The 16,070-nt window shown below is 35.5% G+C and overlaps 1 protein-coding gene and 2 non-coding genes across 3 annotated transcripts; 2 read left to right on the top strand and 1 right to left on the bottom strand.

Annotated features, from left to right (window-relative positions):
- Nucleotides 1-284: 284 nt before the first annotated feature.
- On the bottom strand, nt 285-2,388 carry LOC134326938 (uncharacterized). Its single transcript, XM_063009031.1, has 7 exons — nt 2,316-2,388; nt 2,102-2,170; nt 1,578-1,672; nt 1,337-1,463; nt 764-884; nt 608-687; nt 285-473 (listed from the first exon to the last, which is right to left on the bottom strand). The coding sequence occupies exons 1-7, from the start codon at nt 2,370-2,372 to the stop codon at nt 363-365; spliced, it is 660 nt and encodes a 219-aa protein (XP_062865101.1). The 5' UTR covers nt 2,373-2,388; the 3' UTR covers nt 285-362.
- Nucleotides 2,389-15,439: 13,051 nt separating this feature from the next.
- Nucleotides 15,440-15,511, top strand: trnaq-cug (transfer RNA glutamine (anticodon CUG)). Its single transcript has one exon. It is a non-coding gene; the product is annotated as a tRNA-Gln (tRNA).
- A 305-nt stretch (nt 15,512-15,816) lies between these two features.
- On the top strand, nt 15,817-15,888 carry trnaq-uug (transfer RNA glutamine (anticodon UUG)). The gene has a single exon. It is a non-coding gene; the product is annotated as a tRNA-Gln (tRNA).
- Nucleotides 15,889-16,070: the final 182 nt, after the last annotated feature.

Raw genomic sequence — 16,070 nt, 5'->3', positions numbered from 1 at the left:
TACTGGGATGAACTACATACTACTTACAATACACCTTTAAATCTCAGTGTTTTTTGCTAATAATACACTCACACAAATGCCAGAACGTTTAGTGTGTTTTAAATAGAATTTATTACATAAAAAAAAAAAATTATCAAAAAAATGTTGTGCTTTAATTGTTTAGCAAGTTTGCAATTCTAAGAAGAATTGAAAAAAAAAATACTAATAAATTATAAGTAATAACAATAAATGTTGCACATTACAGTCATTACAAATTAACAACAGATTAAAATAACAGCATTCCAATCACAAAAAGAATAAATAAGAAAATTAAATATATACAAGGTTACAGTAACATTTCTGTACAAATGCCACACAAGTTTTTATTTTTTACAAAGGTCACAGAGCCAGGATGTGTCCTTGTCAGGAAGATCTTCGTTTTTTATTCCCATGCACCCTGCATGATACCACCTCATGCATTTTTCACATTGCACCTAAGGTGTCACAAATGTAATTTTATTTAATAAAACAGATGTCACTTCTTTAAAAACAACATACTTATTCATTTATTTAAATAAGATTGTAATGGTAAATTACAGTCATAACATTTTTATGAGGTACTGCTTACCCAGACAATGTCTTTACTTCTTTGTTCCATAGTAGAAAGAGTCCATAAACCACAGAAAGAACAGTAATTGTCTTTGGAGTCTGATAAAAAAATTTTTTACAATCACTTACTAAATCTCAGCGTTTAGGCATAAATTTCTTTTTAAATAAGACTTACCAGATGAAACAATAATTTCTTGTGCCATTTCCTTTCTGAGACGTGCAATGTTGCTTCTTTTAGGGTCAATGTTGAATTGCTCTGGAATATCTGGAAATTTCTCAATCGTTTCTTTAGCCATCTGTATTAAAAAAATTAATAAATATGTATGTATATATATATATATGTGTGTGTGTGTGTGTGTGTGTGTGTGTGTGTGTGTGTGTGTGTGTGCGTGCATAAACATATCAAAAATTACTTCTTTTACATACATACATTTATCTTGTCTTTACATACTTTTGAATTTATTTTGTGAATAATTTTAACCAGAGTTGTGGCCTATTGAAATCTATAATTTTGTAGATACATTTTTGGCCAACTGTTTATTCTGTTTCAGTCAATGATCATACATATACAGATGATGAGTATTCACTTTTGTTAATTGACAAAAATTTACCATTAACACTTCTGTTTTGAAAGCATTCTTACTTTGCAACATTTAAAACTTCGGCTTGAACATTGCTGTGCAGTAGCCTCAAGGCCTTGATCTTGTATTTAATAGATATTTTTACCAACCAAAATGTTATGTCTCACCTGCATGACAAAAACTCCACAACTTGTGCTGTCTTTCTGAACTGTGTGGTTGATTCTGCTGGGTTTCCATTTTATGTTCAGCCAGTCTTTTTTCCCAAGCTTGTTAAAGCGAGTTCTGAAATATGTCCTGAGTGGTAAAAAAAATATATATTACTTTATTTTTATTTAACTACTTTTTAAGGTTTAACTATTTATTATACTTCTTTTTTTTCTTTTTTTTTTTTTACAAAAATGAAACTACCTGAATTTCTGTGCTGCATCCATGGAGTCCTCCATATCAGGTTGGTTGTTGGCAGGGTCAACTACAAATATCTGAGTAGTTAGGGCATGAAGATACTGCCAATCCAGATCAGCCCATGAGACAATACAAAAATAGAATACATATGTATCATAAAGTGTACACAGTCCCACACATCACAACAATAACATAAAAATCTAAAATATTTTAAGCACAGCAAATAATAATTTAATGGGTAAGGTTTTTCTAAGTTATTCTGTAATATGTATGTGAAATATACTTGTATTTTCTGTTTTCCACTGTGAAGTATTGACATATTTGCACTCTGCATGTTCTTTCATTTTCTTTAGTATCAATAAAGTATCTATCTATCTATCTATCTATCTATCTATCTATCTATCTATCTATCTATCTATCTATCTATCTATCTATCTATCTATCTATCTATCTATCTGTCTATCTATCTATCTATATTATAAGTTAATTGGTTAGCACTTTAAATACAATACTAATGTATAATTACCCACCACAAACTTCCAGTGACTGTTATTTACATTGACAAAGCCAACTGCTCCATCAAATGCATCAAAGTTGACCTGTTAAAAGAAATAATCAAAAAGCAAAACAATTAGTACATTTACACTCATACTCAAACCCCCCTTCCCTTCCCGACCCCCAAACACACACACACACTCAGCCCCCCCCCCCCCCCCCCCCCCAACACAAACACACTGTACTTACATTTTTTAAACCCTGACGTGCCATTTGTTCTCTTTGACCAAAGAGAATCACGCCCATGATGTAATGGTTAAACTGGTAGATTCGGCCAGCAGTGACATTGGCATTCATCGTTGCACGTATAAAACATTCAATTGTCTGAAATGTAATATTTTTATTAATTATCATAATATTTTGATGTACAATTATTTAAATACTATTTAAACAAAATATAATTTATATTTTATTAAAACATCAGAAAGGTGTGTGCACACTGTAAAAAATTATTCAGCTGTGTATAAAAAAAAAAATCAAAGAACACAACAAGATTACTTTTAACTATTTGTATTTACTTACCTCGCCATTTAGTAAATTGTGGGGCTTTAAACTCAGGAAGTCCAAATGCCTCAAAGTACAACAGCTGACTTTGTCACTGGATTTCAATACAGCAACTACAACTTCAGTTCCTTTCTTTTTCCATAGACTCTCCACCTGTAAACATGTCATTTGTGAAGCATAACATACATACATAAGCAATTAATTCTTATTTAATTCTTTATTATTACTTAACATTACATTTGAATGTTTATTCAGTATTTGTGAAAAAGAATAGGCACAGTAGCTTGGTAAGATTTTTTGTAAACAAGATATTATGTTTACTAATCTATTGTACATTATGGCTTATAATAATAATGTTTACATAGCTTTTGTTTAAAAAATACTTTTGAAAGGGTACCAAATTATGTTTTTACTTGTCTCTGCTGTGGTGCACCTAAAGGTACACCTAGGTACACCTATCTGCAATGTTATTGTTTTTCATTCAAACTGTAAATGAAGTGTTTTGTTTGTTTGTTTATTAGTATTTTAATGTCATGTTTTACACTTTGGTTACGTTTATGACAGGAACGGTAGTTACTCATTACACAAGATTCATTGGTTCACAAGGTTATATAGAGCACAGTTGTGAAATTTTTTTTGTCTCCAGTTCACCTCACTTGCACGTCTTTGTACTGTGGGAGGAAACCGGAACACCCGGAGGAAACACACACAGCCACGAGGAGAACATGCAAACTCCACACAGTAAGGACTCGGATCGCCCCACCTGGGGATCGAACCCAGGATGTTCTTGCTGTGAGGTGTCAGTGCTACCCACTTAGCCACCGTGCCGCCCAAATGAAGTGCACTTATTAAAGTTACAACAGTGGTCCTTAATTGCTTAAGAATAAACATTAAATACAATTTGAATTAAATTTCATGTTAGTAAATTTCATTTACAGCCTGTAGCAGGCACTTTTATATACAGGGCAACTTGCAGTGCAAGCAGTTAAAGGTGAAGGTCCTTGTTCAGAGCACCACAAGTGCCAACTTGGCCATGGTGGGGGTTCAACCAGTGACATATAGACTGAACTGCTGAACTACCACTGCCACAAGTTTTGGACGTTTTAGTATGTCCTGTATTTTGCACAAAAGTTAATGTTATAAAAGTATTTGTATTTAGCTACTTTGAGCAGATCTCGAATTTTATGGAACATACCTCTTTATGTATAATTTTCTGTTGTTCTGCAAGATCAGGTGTGGTGTGTCTAAGGACATCAGATGTCTTCAAACATTTCTCTGTTTTTTGTACTTTTTCTGAAGGACCCTGAGCACGTGTTGGTACTGTAAGCTCTTCATTGTTGTTTCCCTTTGTTGTATCCCTTGTTTCTTGACATTTCTGGATTTTTTTCTTCTCTTTTTTAGGACCAGGTACAGCTTTTGGCAGACTGTAAAATTTTGACTGAGAAACCTCTGTCCTGTTTGTCTCCTGACGTTTGGCCCACATTTCCTGAGACAGGCTGATGTCTTGTAATTTAAGTGGTTTTACAAGAAGGCCATCAGGGAAACTGTGGTTGACAATGTGCTCAGTGTACCTGCCCTGAAGAGAACTGTGCATTTTTCTCACAAACTGTCCTGGATGCAATCCTTTCTTTTTGTTTAGGATGTTATGTTTGACTATACCAAACCATGCCTCAACATGGCAATTAGTCTCTCTTGTTTTTTTGGAAAAAATGTCGTCAGTGTTTTCTGTTGTGTCAGAAGCGTATCTCCTAAGATTCCCCAACATAATTCCACTCCATAGAGGAAATATTGAAAGATAATTTTCGAAGAGTACCTTGATGACGCCTGGACAGTAGTATGGATTGTTATCTGGTGACTCTTCCTCTGTATTCATCTTTAACTTAACAGAATCAGAAATACGCCTGAAACAAGCAGAGAAGGGTGAACTTCCCACAATGGTTTTCGAAAATCTCTGCAATCCTTCATCCTGGTCGATTTCAGCTGCTCTGTCATCTGAAATCCTCTCAAGGTCACATATTTTGGCTGTGGCAATAAGATCTTCAAGTCTTGCAGTGTTTCTGAGAACATCATCATTCTTGTTCTTGTGTAACAGCACAGTACACAATGATTGAAAAATGTCACATGCATCATCCATACAGTGAGTGTTCTGTAGTCTTGCCAGAGCGTACGTACAAAAGTCTTTCAATCCTTTGTCACTGGTTTGTTTGCCAACGCCTTGTGCCAGAGCTTTGATTATATGTGCTGAGCAGAGATGTAACACTGTAAAGTTTTTAATGTGAGCCCAAGTCTTTCGTCTCTGACAGACTGTGTAACACCTTTCAAGGTATGCAGTGACATTTTCTTTATTAAATGCCAAAAGCACCCCTTGCATCAATGCCCAACTAAAGTCAGTCTCCACTTGTTGGACCCTCAATTTGCTAAATGTAGACAGTTTCAAAAGGAACTGCATTAACCAGAAGGTAATTGGTGGAACAGAATGCTCATTGGTGAGCATTTCACAAATCGGTAGTGGTGGAAAGTTTCGTCCTTGGCCTGGCAAAGTCAGCGAATAGTACAATACACGTCGCTTTTGAGCAGGGATTTTGGAAACAACACCTCCGGTTGCATCCAAAAACAAGGTCACTGGTGAATTCTTTCGCAGATGTTGTACCAGTATTCCGATCCCTTTTTCAGTATACAGGTGCACACCAAAAGGATCAACCTGAAAGTGTTGTACATATCCTGGTATACTGTAAAAGTGTAAGTCACACTCTCGTAGGATAGTTTGTGTAAGATGCATTTCAAGAAAAATATTGTCATGTAGTGTAGTAGATTTCTTGACCTCAGAAGAAATACATTTCAAGATATTTCTGTTTAGGCTTCTGGTAAAGTTTCCTGCCAGGATTTCTTCAACAGGTGTTGTGCTTAATCTTTTGTAGAACACTTGACTGATTCCTTGACTTAGTGATTTTGCAATTTTCCCTCGTCTTTGATTGGAGGCTGGTCTGAGTCTTTTTTCTTTTTTTAGATGAGAGATCTCCCCAATTCGACATACAGTTATTTTGACAGGATTTTTGCAGATCATTGGTTTCCTTTGTATTTTAAAAATGTACTTGGCTTTGCAAGATGGAAATGTGCAAACAGCTTTGATGTGCAGGTATGCACACTTCTTTTTTCTGCTGTACACAGTCCTTACATGCTGGTACTTGAATGAGAGTACACAACACGGGTTTTTTAATTTAAAGCTATCATACAAGTAGTGGGTCCATGGCATTCTGAGTTTCGTAGAACCTTGCAAAGGTGCAATGCTTTTCCACTTGTGAAAGTCAAGTTTTATTTTAAATTGTTTTGGTACAAAAGAGGTTTTTCTCCATTTGCTGTGTGCTTTGTGTGGCAACTTTTTATGTGATTGTGATGCTTTCTTTGGATGAACTGTTCCATGGTATCCCTCATTATGCAATGGTCTTTTTGCAGAATCTTCATCCCCATCAGTGTCATTCTCGGAAGATGTGACCTTTTTTTTGATGGTATCTTCTGCCTCACTCTCTAATACCTGCTCCTCTTTTGCCTCATATAAGAAGTACCTTCCTTCGGCAATGTCTCTTGCATCACTTTCAGATGAAGTGGGTTTTTTAGCTGTGACATCTGCTCCGTCTGACTCTGACACACTCTTTCTTGCTTCAGCCCCAACCTCAGATTCAGATGAGTTATAGTCTATTTCTTTGACGTCTTCTGTCTTATCATCTGATAAAGTGGTTTTACTGTCAAATCCAATTGTTTTTGTAGCTTCTTTTTCATCCGATGTGGGGAAACAACAATGTGCAAGCACTTTGTCCCTGAGTCTTCTGCGATTATAATTCCACATTACCCACAGCCAGTGTTTTTTTCTTTCTGAGTCCTCTTGAAAAATTGACAGAGATAATGTGGACCAGATTTCAGATTTGTATCCTCACTACGGCTTCCACTCCACCAGCCTCTTTCCAAATATCTTGTCTTCGTGCTTTCCTTTGCTTGAATTTTCTCATCTGGTAAATAAGTAATACATAATTAGTAAAAAGTATTTCAACTGTTTTATTATTTCAATTTACAAATAAATAATTATAATTAATGGCTGAAATAACTATTTGCAAACCCTAGCAACAAATTTTAACCATAAATATTTCATAAACTACATAAAATTAGCCTAGCTGTTGTTTTGACCCTGATAATTGTTCATATTTTACACACAAATACCAACTTCAAACACTATTCCCACTTTAGAAAACTTATGTTGTGAAAGAGAAAAGGTAAACAAAATGAAAAAAATTAAAAAGATAGTTTACTTTAACAAATAATGTTTGATTATAAATGAGTACATGTACTAGTCATTACACAGTTATTTAACCAACAGTTTACAAGATTCAAGTTGAGAGATGTGTGAGGGAGCAAACAAAGCTGTAAATGTGTCAATCATGGGAGGCCATAGGCCATCACCGTGGTGATGGGGTCAGGGAGAGGCTGTGGTGTTCAGGTGCACGAACTGAGAAATTAAAATGTTTGTATTATCAAAACTTACAAAAACTTCATCATGTAAAATAATTAAAAACTTGAAAGTCTTGCATTTCCAAAAACTATTAATGGAATAGGACTAAGTTCCATCAGAATATTAAGCTACAATGTGGATTTGACCAAACTTTATAAATAAAATGCAGCTGTATTGTAAGTGTAGTTAAAATATTCATGATTATATGTTAATATGCTAACTTAATGTTACATTAACATAATAATATAGAAATATCTATCTTCGATAATTATGCTTCACTGTTTTAACCATTTTAAATACTTTAACTTCAATCATAAATGAAATTAATTTAATTTAGGAATACATTTCAACTTTAAAATGGCAGCATGTAATGTAAAGTGCCCAAAATAACACATGTATTTCCAGGTCAATGTTTAATTAGATTTCATTACGAATACAATTAATATATGTTAATTACTGTTCTATATCACTAAAAGACAGCATAAAATTATTACATATAATCAGATTATTTGCCTTAAATTGACTGTAATTGAAAAAAAATTTCACAATTGAGGCTAATATGCCAGGAAAATGTTTATAACATTTATTACATGGTAATTACTATATAATTAAGAAACATTTAACAGATATACAAATATTATGTAAATAACAAATATTAATAATAACTCAATATTACAAAATGTCTACTAGAACCTACCTTATCCATTGAGAAAAATGCCAATATCCAGATTTTCCTTAATGATCGATTGTTGGCTCTGTGTCAGTTTGCCTGCCTGACAGCTACTAATGCTAATGACCTTAAGGTGTAGGGGTGTTTACAGTGGTAGCTGCGAGTTGATTGGTTAAATCTTGACAGGTCAGTCTTTCCTCTGTGATATATGGCTTGGTTTAGTGTCACCTTTTGGTTTGCTGCAACCTCTTTCTATGTATGTTATCTTGTCCATATAAAGTGTTTATGCTACTAAGGCAAACAGCATACACAATACATTTTGCAACAAATTTTCTTGGACTAATTAACTGATTTAAATTCTTCCAAACTTACTTTTTCTTAGCCCAATGCTGTAAATCAGAAACGTAAGATCCACTTTCCAATTGGTTAACAGCAAGGGCCTTACCAATTATGATGCCCTGGCACGTTGTGATTTTATCTTAAATATGCATTTAGTTTGTGAATGGTCAATAGCTTTATCGCAACTGTTTTATGCCTTTAGCGCCCAATATAATTTATGTTTATGCTGAAACATTACATTGTATTATAGGAAACATTCAATTAATTAAAATTAAAATTGACATTAACAAAGACTGGTAAAATTGTGAAAAGTTGTTTTTATTAAAGAGGATCTAATAAATAACACGGTATTGTTTAAGAGAGAGAGAAAAAAAGGTAATTATTAAGCAATACACCAGCAAATACATTTTGAAGAAATTAATACATGTACATTAATAAAAAAACTATCAGAAATATAAACTATAAAAACTATAAACTATAAAAATTCTGTAAAATCCATGCAAATAACAGCTAAATATCATATAAAATTTATTAACAGCGATATAACTTAAAATACTTAAACTCGGTAGCAGGCTTAAAAGAGCTCTTAAAAGTAATTCTGTCCACCACTTTGATATCGTCTCTATAAATTGTAAAGTTAGTGGTCTTTCCTGTTGTCATGACATTTGTGTACTTCATATCAAGTCCCATTGATTTACTCTGTTCTTTATCTTTCCTTACGAGAGCCTTCCAGATTTTGGTTATTGGTGTGTTTTCCACAAGTTTGACTCCTTGAGCAGTGTCCTTACATCTTGCTTCTCCTTTGTATGTTCAGCATACAGGTCATACTGCAATACATAAAAAAAAAAAGTTGGACACATGTTTAACACTATTAAAACAACTTTTGGAATATTAAAAATTGTAGATCATTATGTAACTAAGAATAGTAAATATTGCAATTTCTCAAGTGCAATTTTTAGTTCTAGTAAGTAGTTCACCACTTGGGTAGTCACCAAAATCTTAAATATATGAAAATATATTTTGACACCTTGACTTAATACTGTACTGTAGTAGGTAGTACAAGTGACTAAGTGACTACTATGACCTTTATCATAACAAAATTTTTGTTTAATAATTTGTAATTTTTTAATTTTTGGATCAACTACTACACCCATGATGTGGGACTTTTAATTTGTACTGTGGTTGTAGTAAGTAGTACAGGTGACTAGTTAACTACTACAACCTTTGTCTTATCAAAATTTGCGTTTCACGATTTTTGTTAATTTTTATAAAACTTTGATTCATTACTGTACCTTTGCTGGGGGACTTTTAATTTGTTCTGTGGTTGTAGTAACTAGCACAGGTGACTAGTTAACTACTACAACCTTTGTCTTATCAAAATTTGCGTTTCACGATTTTTGTTAATTTTTATAAAACTTTGACTCATTACTGTACCCTTGCTGGGCGACTTTTAATTTGAAACCTGGTTGTAGTAACTAGCACAGGTAACTAGTTAACTACTACAACCATTGTGTTATCAAAATTTGCGTTTCACGATTTTTGTTAATTTTTTAAAACATTTGATTCATTACTGCACCTATGCTGTAAAACTTTTAATTTGTTCTGTGGTTGTAGTAACTAGCACAGGTGACTAGTTAACTACTACAACCTTTGTCTTATCAAAATTTGCGTTTCACGATTTTTGTTAATTTTTATAAAACTTTGACTCATTACTGTACCCTTGCTGGGCGACTTTTAATTTGAAACCTGGTTGTAGTAACTAGCACAGGTAACTAGTTAACTACTACAACCATTGTGTTATCAAAATTTGCGTTTCACGATTTTTGTTAATTTTTATAAAACTTTGATTCATTACTGTACACTTGCTGAGGGACTTTTAATTTGAAACGTGGTTGTAGTAAGTAGTGCAGGTCACTAGTTAACTACTACAACCTTTGTCTTATAAAAATTTGCGTTTTACGATTTTTGTTAATTTTTATAAAACTTTGACTCATTACTGTACCTTTGCTGGGGGACTTTTAATTTGAAACGTGGTTGTAGTAAGTAGTGCAGGTCACTAGTTAACTACTACAACCTTTGTCTTATAAAAATTTGCGTTTTACGATTTTTGTTAATTTTTATAAAACTTTGACTCATTACTGTACCTTTGCTGGGGGACTTTTAATTTGAAACGTGGTTGTAGTAAGTAGTGCAGGTGACTAGTTAACTACTACAACCTTTGTCTTATCAAAATTTGCGTTTTACGATTTTTGTTAATTTTTTTAAACATTTGATTCATTACTGCACCTATGCTGTAAAACTTTTAATTTGTTCTGTGGTTGTAGTAACTAGCACAGGTGACTAGTTAACTACTACAACCTTTGTCTTATCAAAATTTGTGTTTCACGATTTTTGTTAATTTTTTTTACATTTTTAAATCGTTACTGTACTCATGCTGTGGGACTTATAATTTTTTTATGTGGTTGTAGTAACTAGTACAGGTGACTAGTTAACTACTACAATCCTCATCATATCAAAATTTGCGTTCCTCAATTTTTGTTAATTTTTTAAATATTTTGATTCATTACTGTACCTATACTGTGGAGCTTTTAACTTGTATTGTGGTTGTACTAACTAGTACATGGGACTAGTTAACTACTACAACCTTTGTCTTTTTGAAATGTGTGTTTCTTGATTTTTGTTAATTTTTTAAAAACTTTTGTAATGCACCCAAACTGGGGGACTTTTAATTATTATTGTGGTTTTATTAACTAGTACAGGAGACTAGTTAAGTATTTCAACCTCAAAATGTGCGTTTCTCGCTGTTTACTGTAAGCATACTGTAGGATTTAATACAGGTGTATTAGATGGTACACGCCACTGGGTAATTACTACACCTCGGAACTTTATAGACGCTCCCTTAGCACTTCCTTAGCATTTCAGCACGGATGCACCTCACATTTACCAAATAACGTTAAATAAAAATTAACAGAAAAACCTTTTTAAACAAAATTATTTGTAGTTTGTTCCTTGTTTACTGAGGTATCAGTTCGTGCAATTTAATTAATTTTTGGATGTTTATTAGCCGAGAACGAGCCGAAAGAAAGTCGAATGTCAGGCGAATGTCCAATATAAAACTAACTTTACCACGGTGTCCGTGTCGGCTCTGACTCTTTTTGAATGACTGCCCAGAATCGGGTCAAATACACTGGCCCAAATCCGGATACCAGATCTCCGCCGACTCTCCCATAACTGGGCCGGAATAGCCCCCGAAACACTGCGATACTATTTATTTACCAATTTCTTCTCCTTTCACATATCCTCATAGATAAAATAGTAGATTTATACTACAGATTAACTACAGATGCTACAGATTAACTACAGATTGTGCAGTAGAAAGTATTTTATTAAGATAATTGCAGCAAGTACTATAATAATAATAATCAGGATATTATAAATAAGACCAGTTATAAAAGTGAACCAAAATAACAGCTATATGAATACTATACATAGAAAATAACTATAATAATAATTATATCTTTTCATGGGACAGCACTATAGACATGAAACTTGGATATAACTTAGAGTAGTCAGTGTACAGCTTGTATAGCAGTGTAGATTTACTGTCTTCTGAAAATAACTCAACACACAGCCATTAATGTCTAAATAGCTGCAACATAAGTGAGTACACCCCACAGTGAACATGTCCAAATTGTGCCCAAATGTGTCGTTGTCCCTCCCTGGTGTCATGTGTCAAGGTCCCAGGTGTAAATGGGGAGCAGGGCTGTTAAATTTGGTGTTTTGGGTACAGTTCTCTCATACTGGCCACTGGATATTCAACATGGCACCTCATGGCAAAGAACTCTCTGAGGATGTGAGAAATAGAATTGTTGCTCTCCACAAAGATGGCCTGGGCTATAAGAAGATTGCTAACACCCTGAAACTGAGCTACAGCATGGTGGCCAAGGTCATACAGCGGTTTTCCAGGACAGGTTCCACTCGGAACAGGCTTCGCCAGGGTCGACCAAAGAAGTTGAGTCCACGTGTTCGGCGTCATATCCAGAGGTTGGCTTTAAAAAATAGACACATGAGTGCTGCCAGCATTGCTGCAGAGGTTGAAGACGTGGGAGGTCAGCCTGTCAGTGCTCAGACCATACGCCGCACACTGCATCAACTCGGTCTGCATGGTCGTCATCCCAGAAGGAAGCTGACGCACAAGAAAGCCAGCAAACAGTTTGCTGAAGACAAGCAGTCCTCGAATGGATTACTGGAATGCCCTGTGGTCTGACGAGACCAAGATAAACTTATTTGGCTCAGATGGTGTCCAGCATGTGTGGCGGCACCCTGGTGAGAAGTACCAAGACAACTGTATCTTGCCTACAGTCAAGCATGGTGATGGTAGCATCATGGTCTTGGGCTGCATGAGTGTTACTGGCACTGGGGAGCTGCGGTTCATTGAGGGAAACATGAATTCCAACATGTACTGTGACATTCTGAAACAGAGCATGATCCCCTCCCTTCGAAAACTGGGCCTCATGGCAGTTTTCCAACAGGATAACGACCCCAAACACAACCTCCAAGATGACAACTGCCTTGCTGAGGAAGCTGAAGGTAAAGGTGATGGACTAAACCCAATTGAGCACCTGTGGCGCATCCTCAAGTGGAAGGTGGAGGAGTTCAAGGTGTCTAACATCCACCAGCTCCGTGATGTCATCATGGAGGAGTGGAAGAGGATTCCAGTAGCAACCTGTGCAGCTCTGGTGAATTCCATGCCCAGGAGGGTTAAGGCAGTGCTGGATAATAATGGTGGTCACACAAAATATTGACACTTTGGGCACAATTTGGACATGTTCACTGTGGGGTGTACTCACTTATGTTGCCAGCCATTTAGACATTAATGGCTGTGTGTTGAGTTATTTTCAGAAGACAGTAAATCTACACTGCTATACAAGCTGTACACTGACTACTCTAAGTTATATCCAAGTTTTATTTCTATAGTGTTGTCCCATGAAAAGATATAATAAAATATTTGCAGAAATGTGAGGGGTGTACTCACTTTTGTGATACACTGTATATATATATATATATATATATATATATATATGTATATATACTGTATATAAACAATATAAAGAAGTAATGTTTGTTTGTTTATTAGGATTTTAACGTCATGTTTTACACTTTGGTTACATTCATGACAGGAACTGTAGTTACACCGGCTGTTAGATGCTGCAGAGTAGTGTTCATAGTTTTTACTCATGTATGAGAGGTGAAGAAGCAAATGTGGCTCAGTGATGGTAGTGGACACTTGAATATCTACAAAAAATACAAGGGACAATCTTTGGGTTATAAAATTATATACGATCAGCCATAACATTAAAACCACCTCCTTGTATGTATACACTTTTTCTATCTGCTCCACTAACCATATAGTTTACTAACCATTTACTGACTTTCCCTATGGGATTAATAAAGTTATCTATCTATAGAAGCACTTTGTAGCTCTACAGTTCCACTGTCGTCCATCAGTTCCACTGCATACTTTGTTACCCCCTTTTACCCTGTTCTTCAATAGTCAGGACCTCCACAGGACCACCTCAGAGCAGGTATTATTTAGGTGGTGGATCATTCTCAGCACTGCAGTGACACTGACATGGTGGTGGTGTGTTAGTGTGTGTTTTGCTGGTATGAGTGGATCAGACACAGCATCGCTGCTGGAGTTTTCAAATACCGTGTCCACTCACTGTCCACTCTTATATTATACACACCTGCTTTGTTGGTCCACCTTGTGGATGTAGTCAGAGATGGTAGGTCGTCTGTTGCTTATTATTGTATTACTATTATTGTTGTTGTTGTTCTTGTTGCTTATTGTAGCTTTTAAGTTTACGTTATCTACAGTATTCAGTGAGCTTCAATTATTTAGCAGCTGTTGTCTAATGCTAGAAACTGTTAGCCTTTTAGCTAACGTTACCTGAAGTGTTTCAGTTCAGACTACCAGTTAACCTGAAACTCACTAGATAACATTACCTAACAGTTTCCATTTCCAAATTGCTCTCTATCTTAATCCAGAACTCATTAATAGACATTGTGCTTACATTTTACTAAGTAAAAAGTTGTTAAGATTAAACGTTTATTTACCTCACACGAACGAACGATTCCTCTTTTTCAACGGCTCGCGTCGCACTGTTGCTATGGTGACGCTGTTCAACATGGGCCAGATGATTGTGCTAGCTGGGTTAACTTAGAAACCTTCTGGGAACGTTACTGGAACGTTACTTTATACACATAAGAAATAAAACCTTATACAAGCTTTAACTAACGTTCTCTGTTAGTTTTCATAAAACCATGAGAGAAGTTATGTTTCATAGTTTTATAGTTGGTACTTGTAAGTAAAGGTTGATCTACATGGACTGTCTCAAGCAAAAGGCTGCTTTTTTGTTTCTACTAAAAAACTTTAAAGATCATAAGAAAACCTTCCGGGAACGTTACTGGAACGTTACTTTAAACACATAAGAAAGAAAACCTTAAGGGAACTTTTAGATAACGTTCTTTTTCATAAAACCATGAGAGAACGTTAGGTTTCATAGTTCCCGGAACGTTCCGGGAACAGCGCTGATTTTTTTAACGAAAATAGAACGTCACCATAACGTTATGGGATGGTTCCCTAAAAATAACCATAGGGGAACCAAAATCTAACGTTACGGGAACGTTCTGTGTTAGCTGGGTCGTCCCTGGGTGGGCTCGAACCACCAACCTTCTGGTTAACAGCCGAACGCGCTAACCGATTGCGCCACAGAGACGCAGGCACAGCTGTTTCATTGGACGGTACACACGGGTCACATGACTTGCTAACTTTTACAGAAGGGCAATTAAGTTTGGCAAATAAAAATAATCACATGTTTCTGACCTGAATGAGAGGGGCATTAAAACGACCTCACACTTGTCAGAGACAACGTTTGAAGCACAGGTCAATAGGACCTGCTAGTTAGAGAAGGATCACTTGTTTGTTAGTTTAAGTCCTAAAGTGGGTTTACAGCGCCATCTACCGGCCAACTGAGTCCTGAACTTGGTGCAATTTTCCAACAGTGGAACGTTTTGTTGTGATTTTGATACCTGGGTGGCAATGTTTAACTAAAATTACTTTTATTTTGTGTTTAAAACTTCTAAATTACCTCAGTTTGTTCAATTGATTTCAGTCAATTATATCAGTCACGTAAGTTTAAATCACTTGAGATGTAAAAGTAAAGTCTGAAGTTGTGTAGTTTTGCTTTATTTACTCAGCAAATGGCGAATCATTACGTTTAGTTTTTGTGGCGTCAGTGTTCCATGGTGTAATGGTTAGCACTCTGGACTCTGAATCCAGTGATCCGAGTTCAAATCTCGGTGGGACCTTACTGCTTTTATTTGGGGCCCGGTGTGAGGTCCAAGATTGAGAAACATTAGCAGTTTCAGGATGGTAGCATTCAGCACATGTGCAGTACAACAGAGAGTTTAGAGTCACCTTAAATGACATGTTAATTTCCATCCATTCATCCAGCTTGAATATCATAATAGCACTAGTAGTGTTATAGTGTTCCACGCGACTGCTCCATCCCAAAATACAATCGCTAATCATTGTTTACAGCGCCATCTAACAGCCAACTTGCTCTTAAATGACTAATTATTCACTTTTGGGTTTAAGTAAGACCTCACTGTGTGGTTCCATGGTGTAATGGTTAGCACTCTGGACTTTGAATCCAGTGATCCGAGTTCAAATCTCGGTGAAACCTGGCTTTATTTAGGTAAAAACAGTGTTATCAATGCTGAGTAGAGAATAGTCTTCCACATGTGACTGTTCTATGCCCAATTGTAACACCAAAAGCAGTGGCGGCTGATGCTAAAAAATTTGAGGGGGTGCAAACAAAACAACAAATTAAAAACAAAACAATAAAAAAACAAGCCTTTAAAAGTA

The sequence above is a fragment of the Trichomycterus rosablanca genome, chromosome 14, assembly GCF_030014385.1.
Source record: "Trichomycterus rosablanca isolate fTriRos1 chromosome 14, fTriRos1.hap1, whole genome shotgun sequence".
Classification (NCBI taxonomy): Eukaryota; Metazoa; Chordata; class Actinopteri; order Siluriformes; family Trichomycteridae; genus Trichomycterus; species Trichomycterus rosablanca.
Note: the sequence above shows the minus strand (reverse complement) of the source record. Positions and strands in the feature narration are given on the sequence as shown.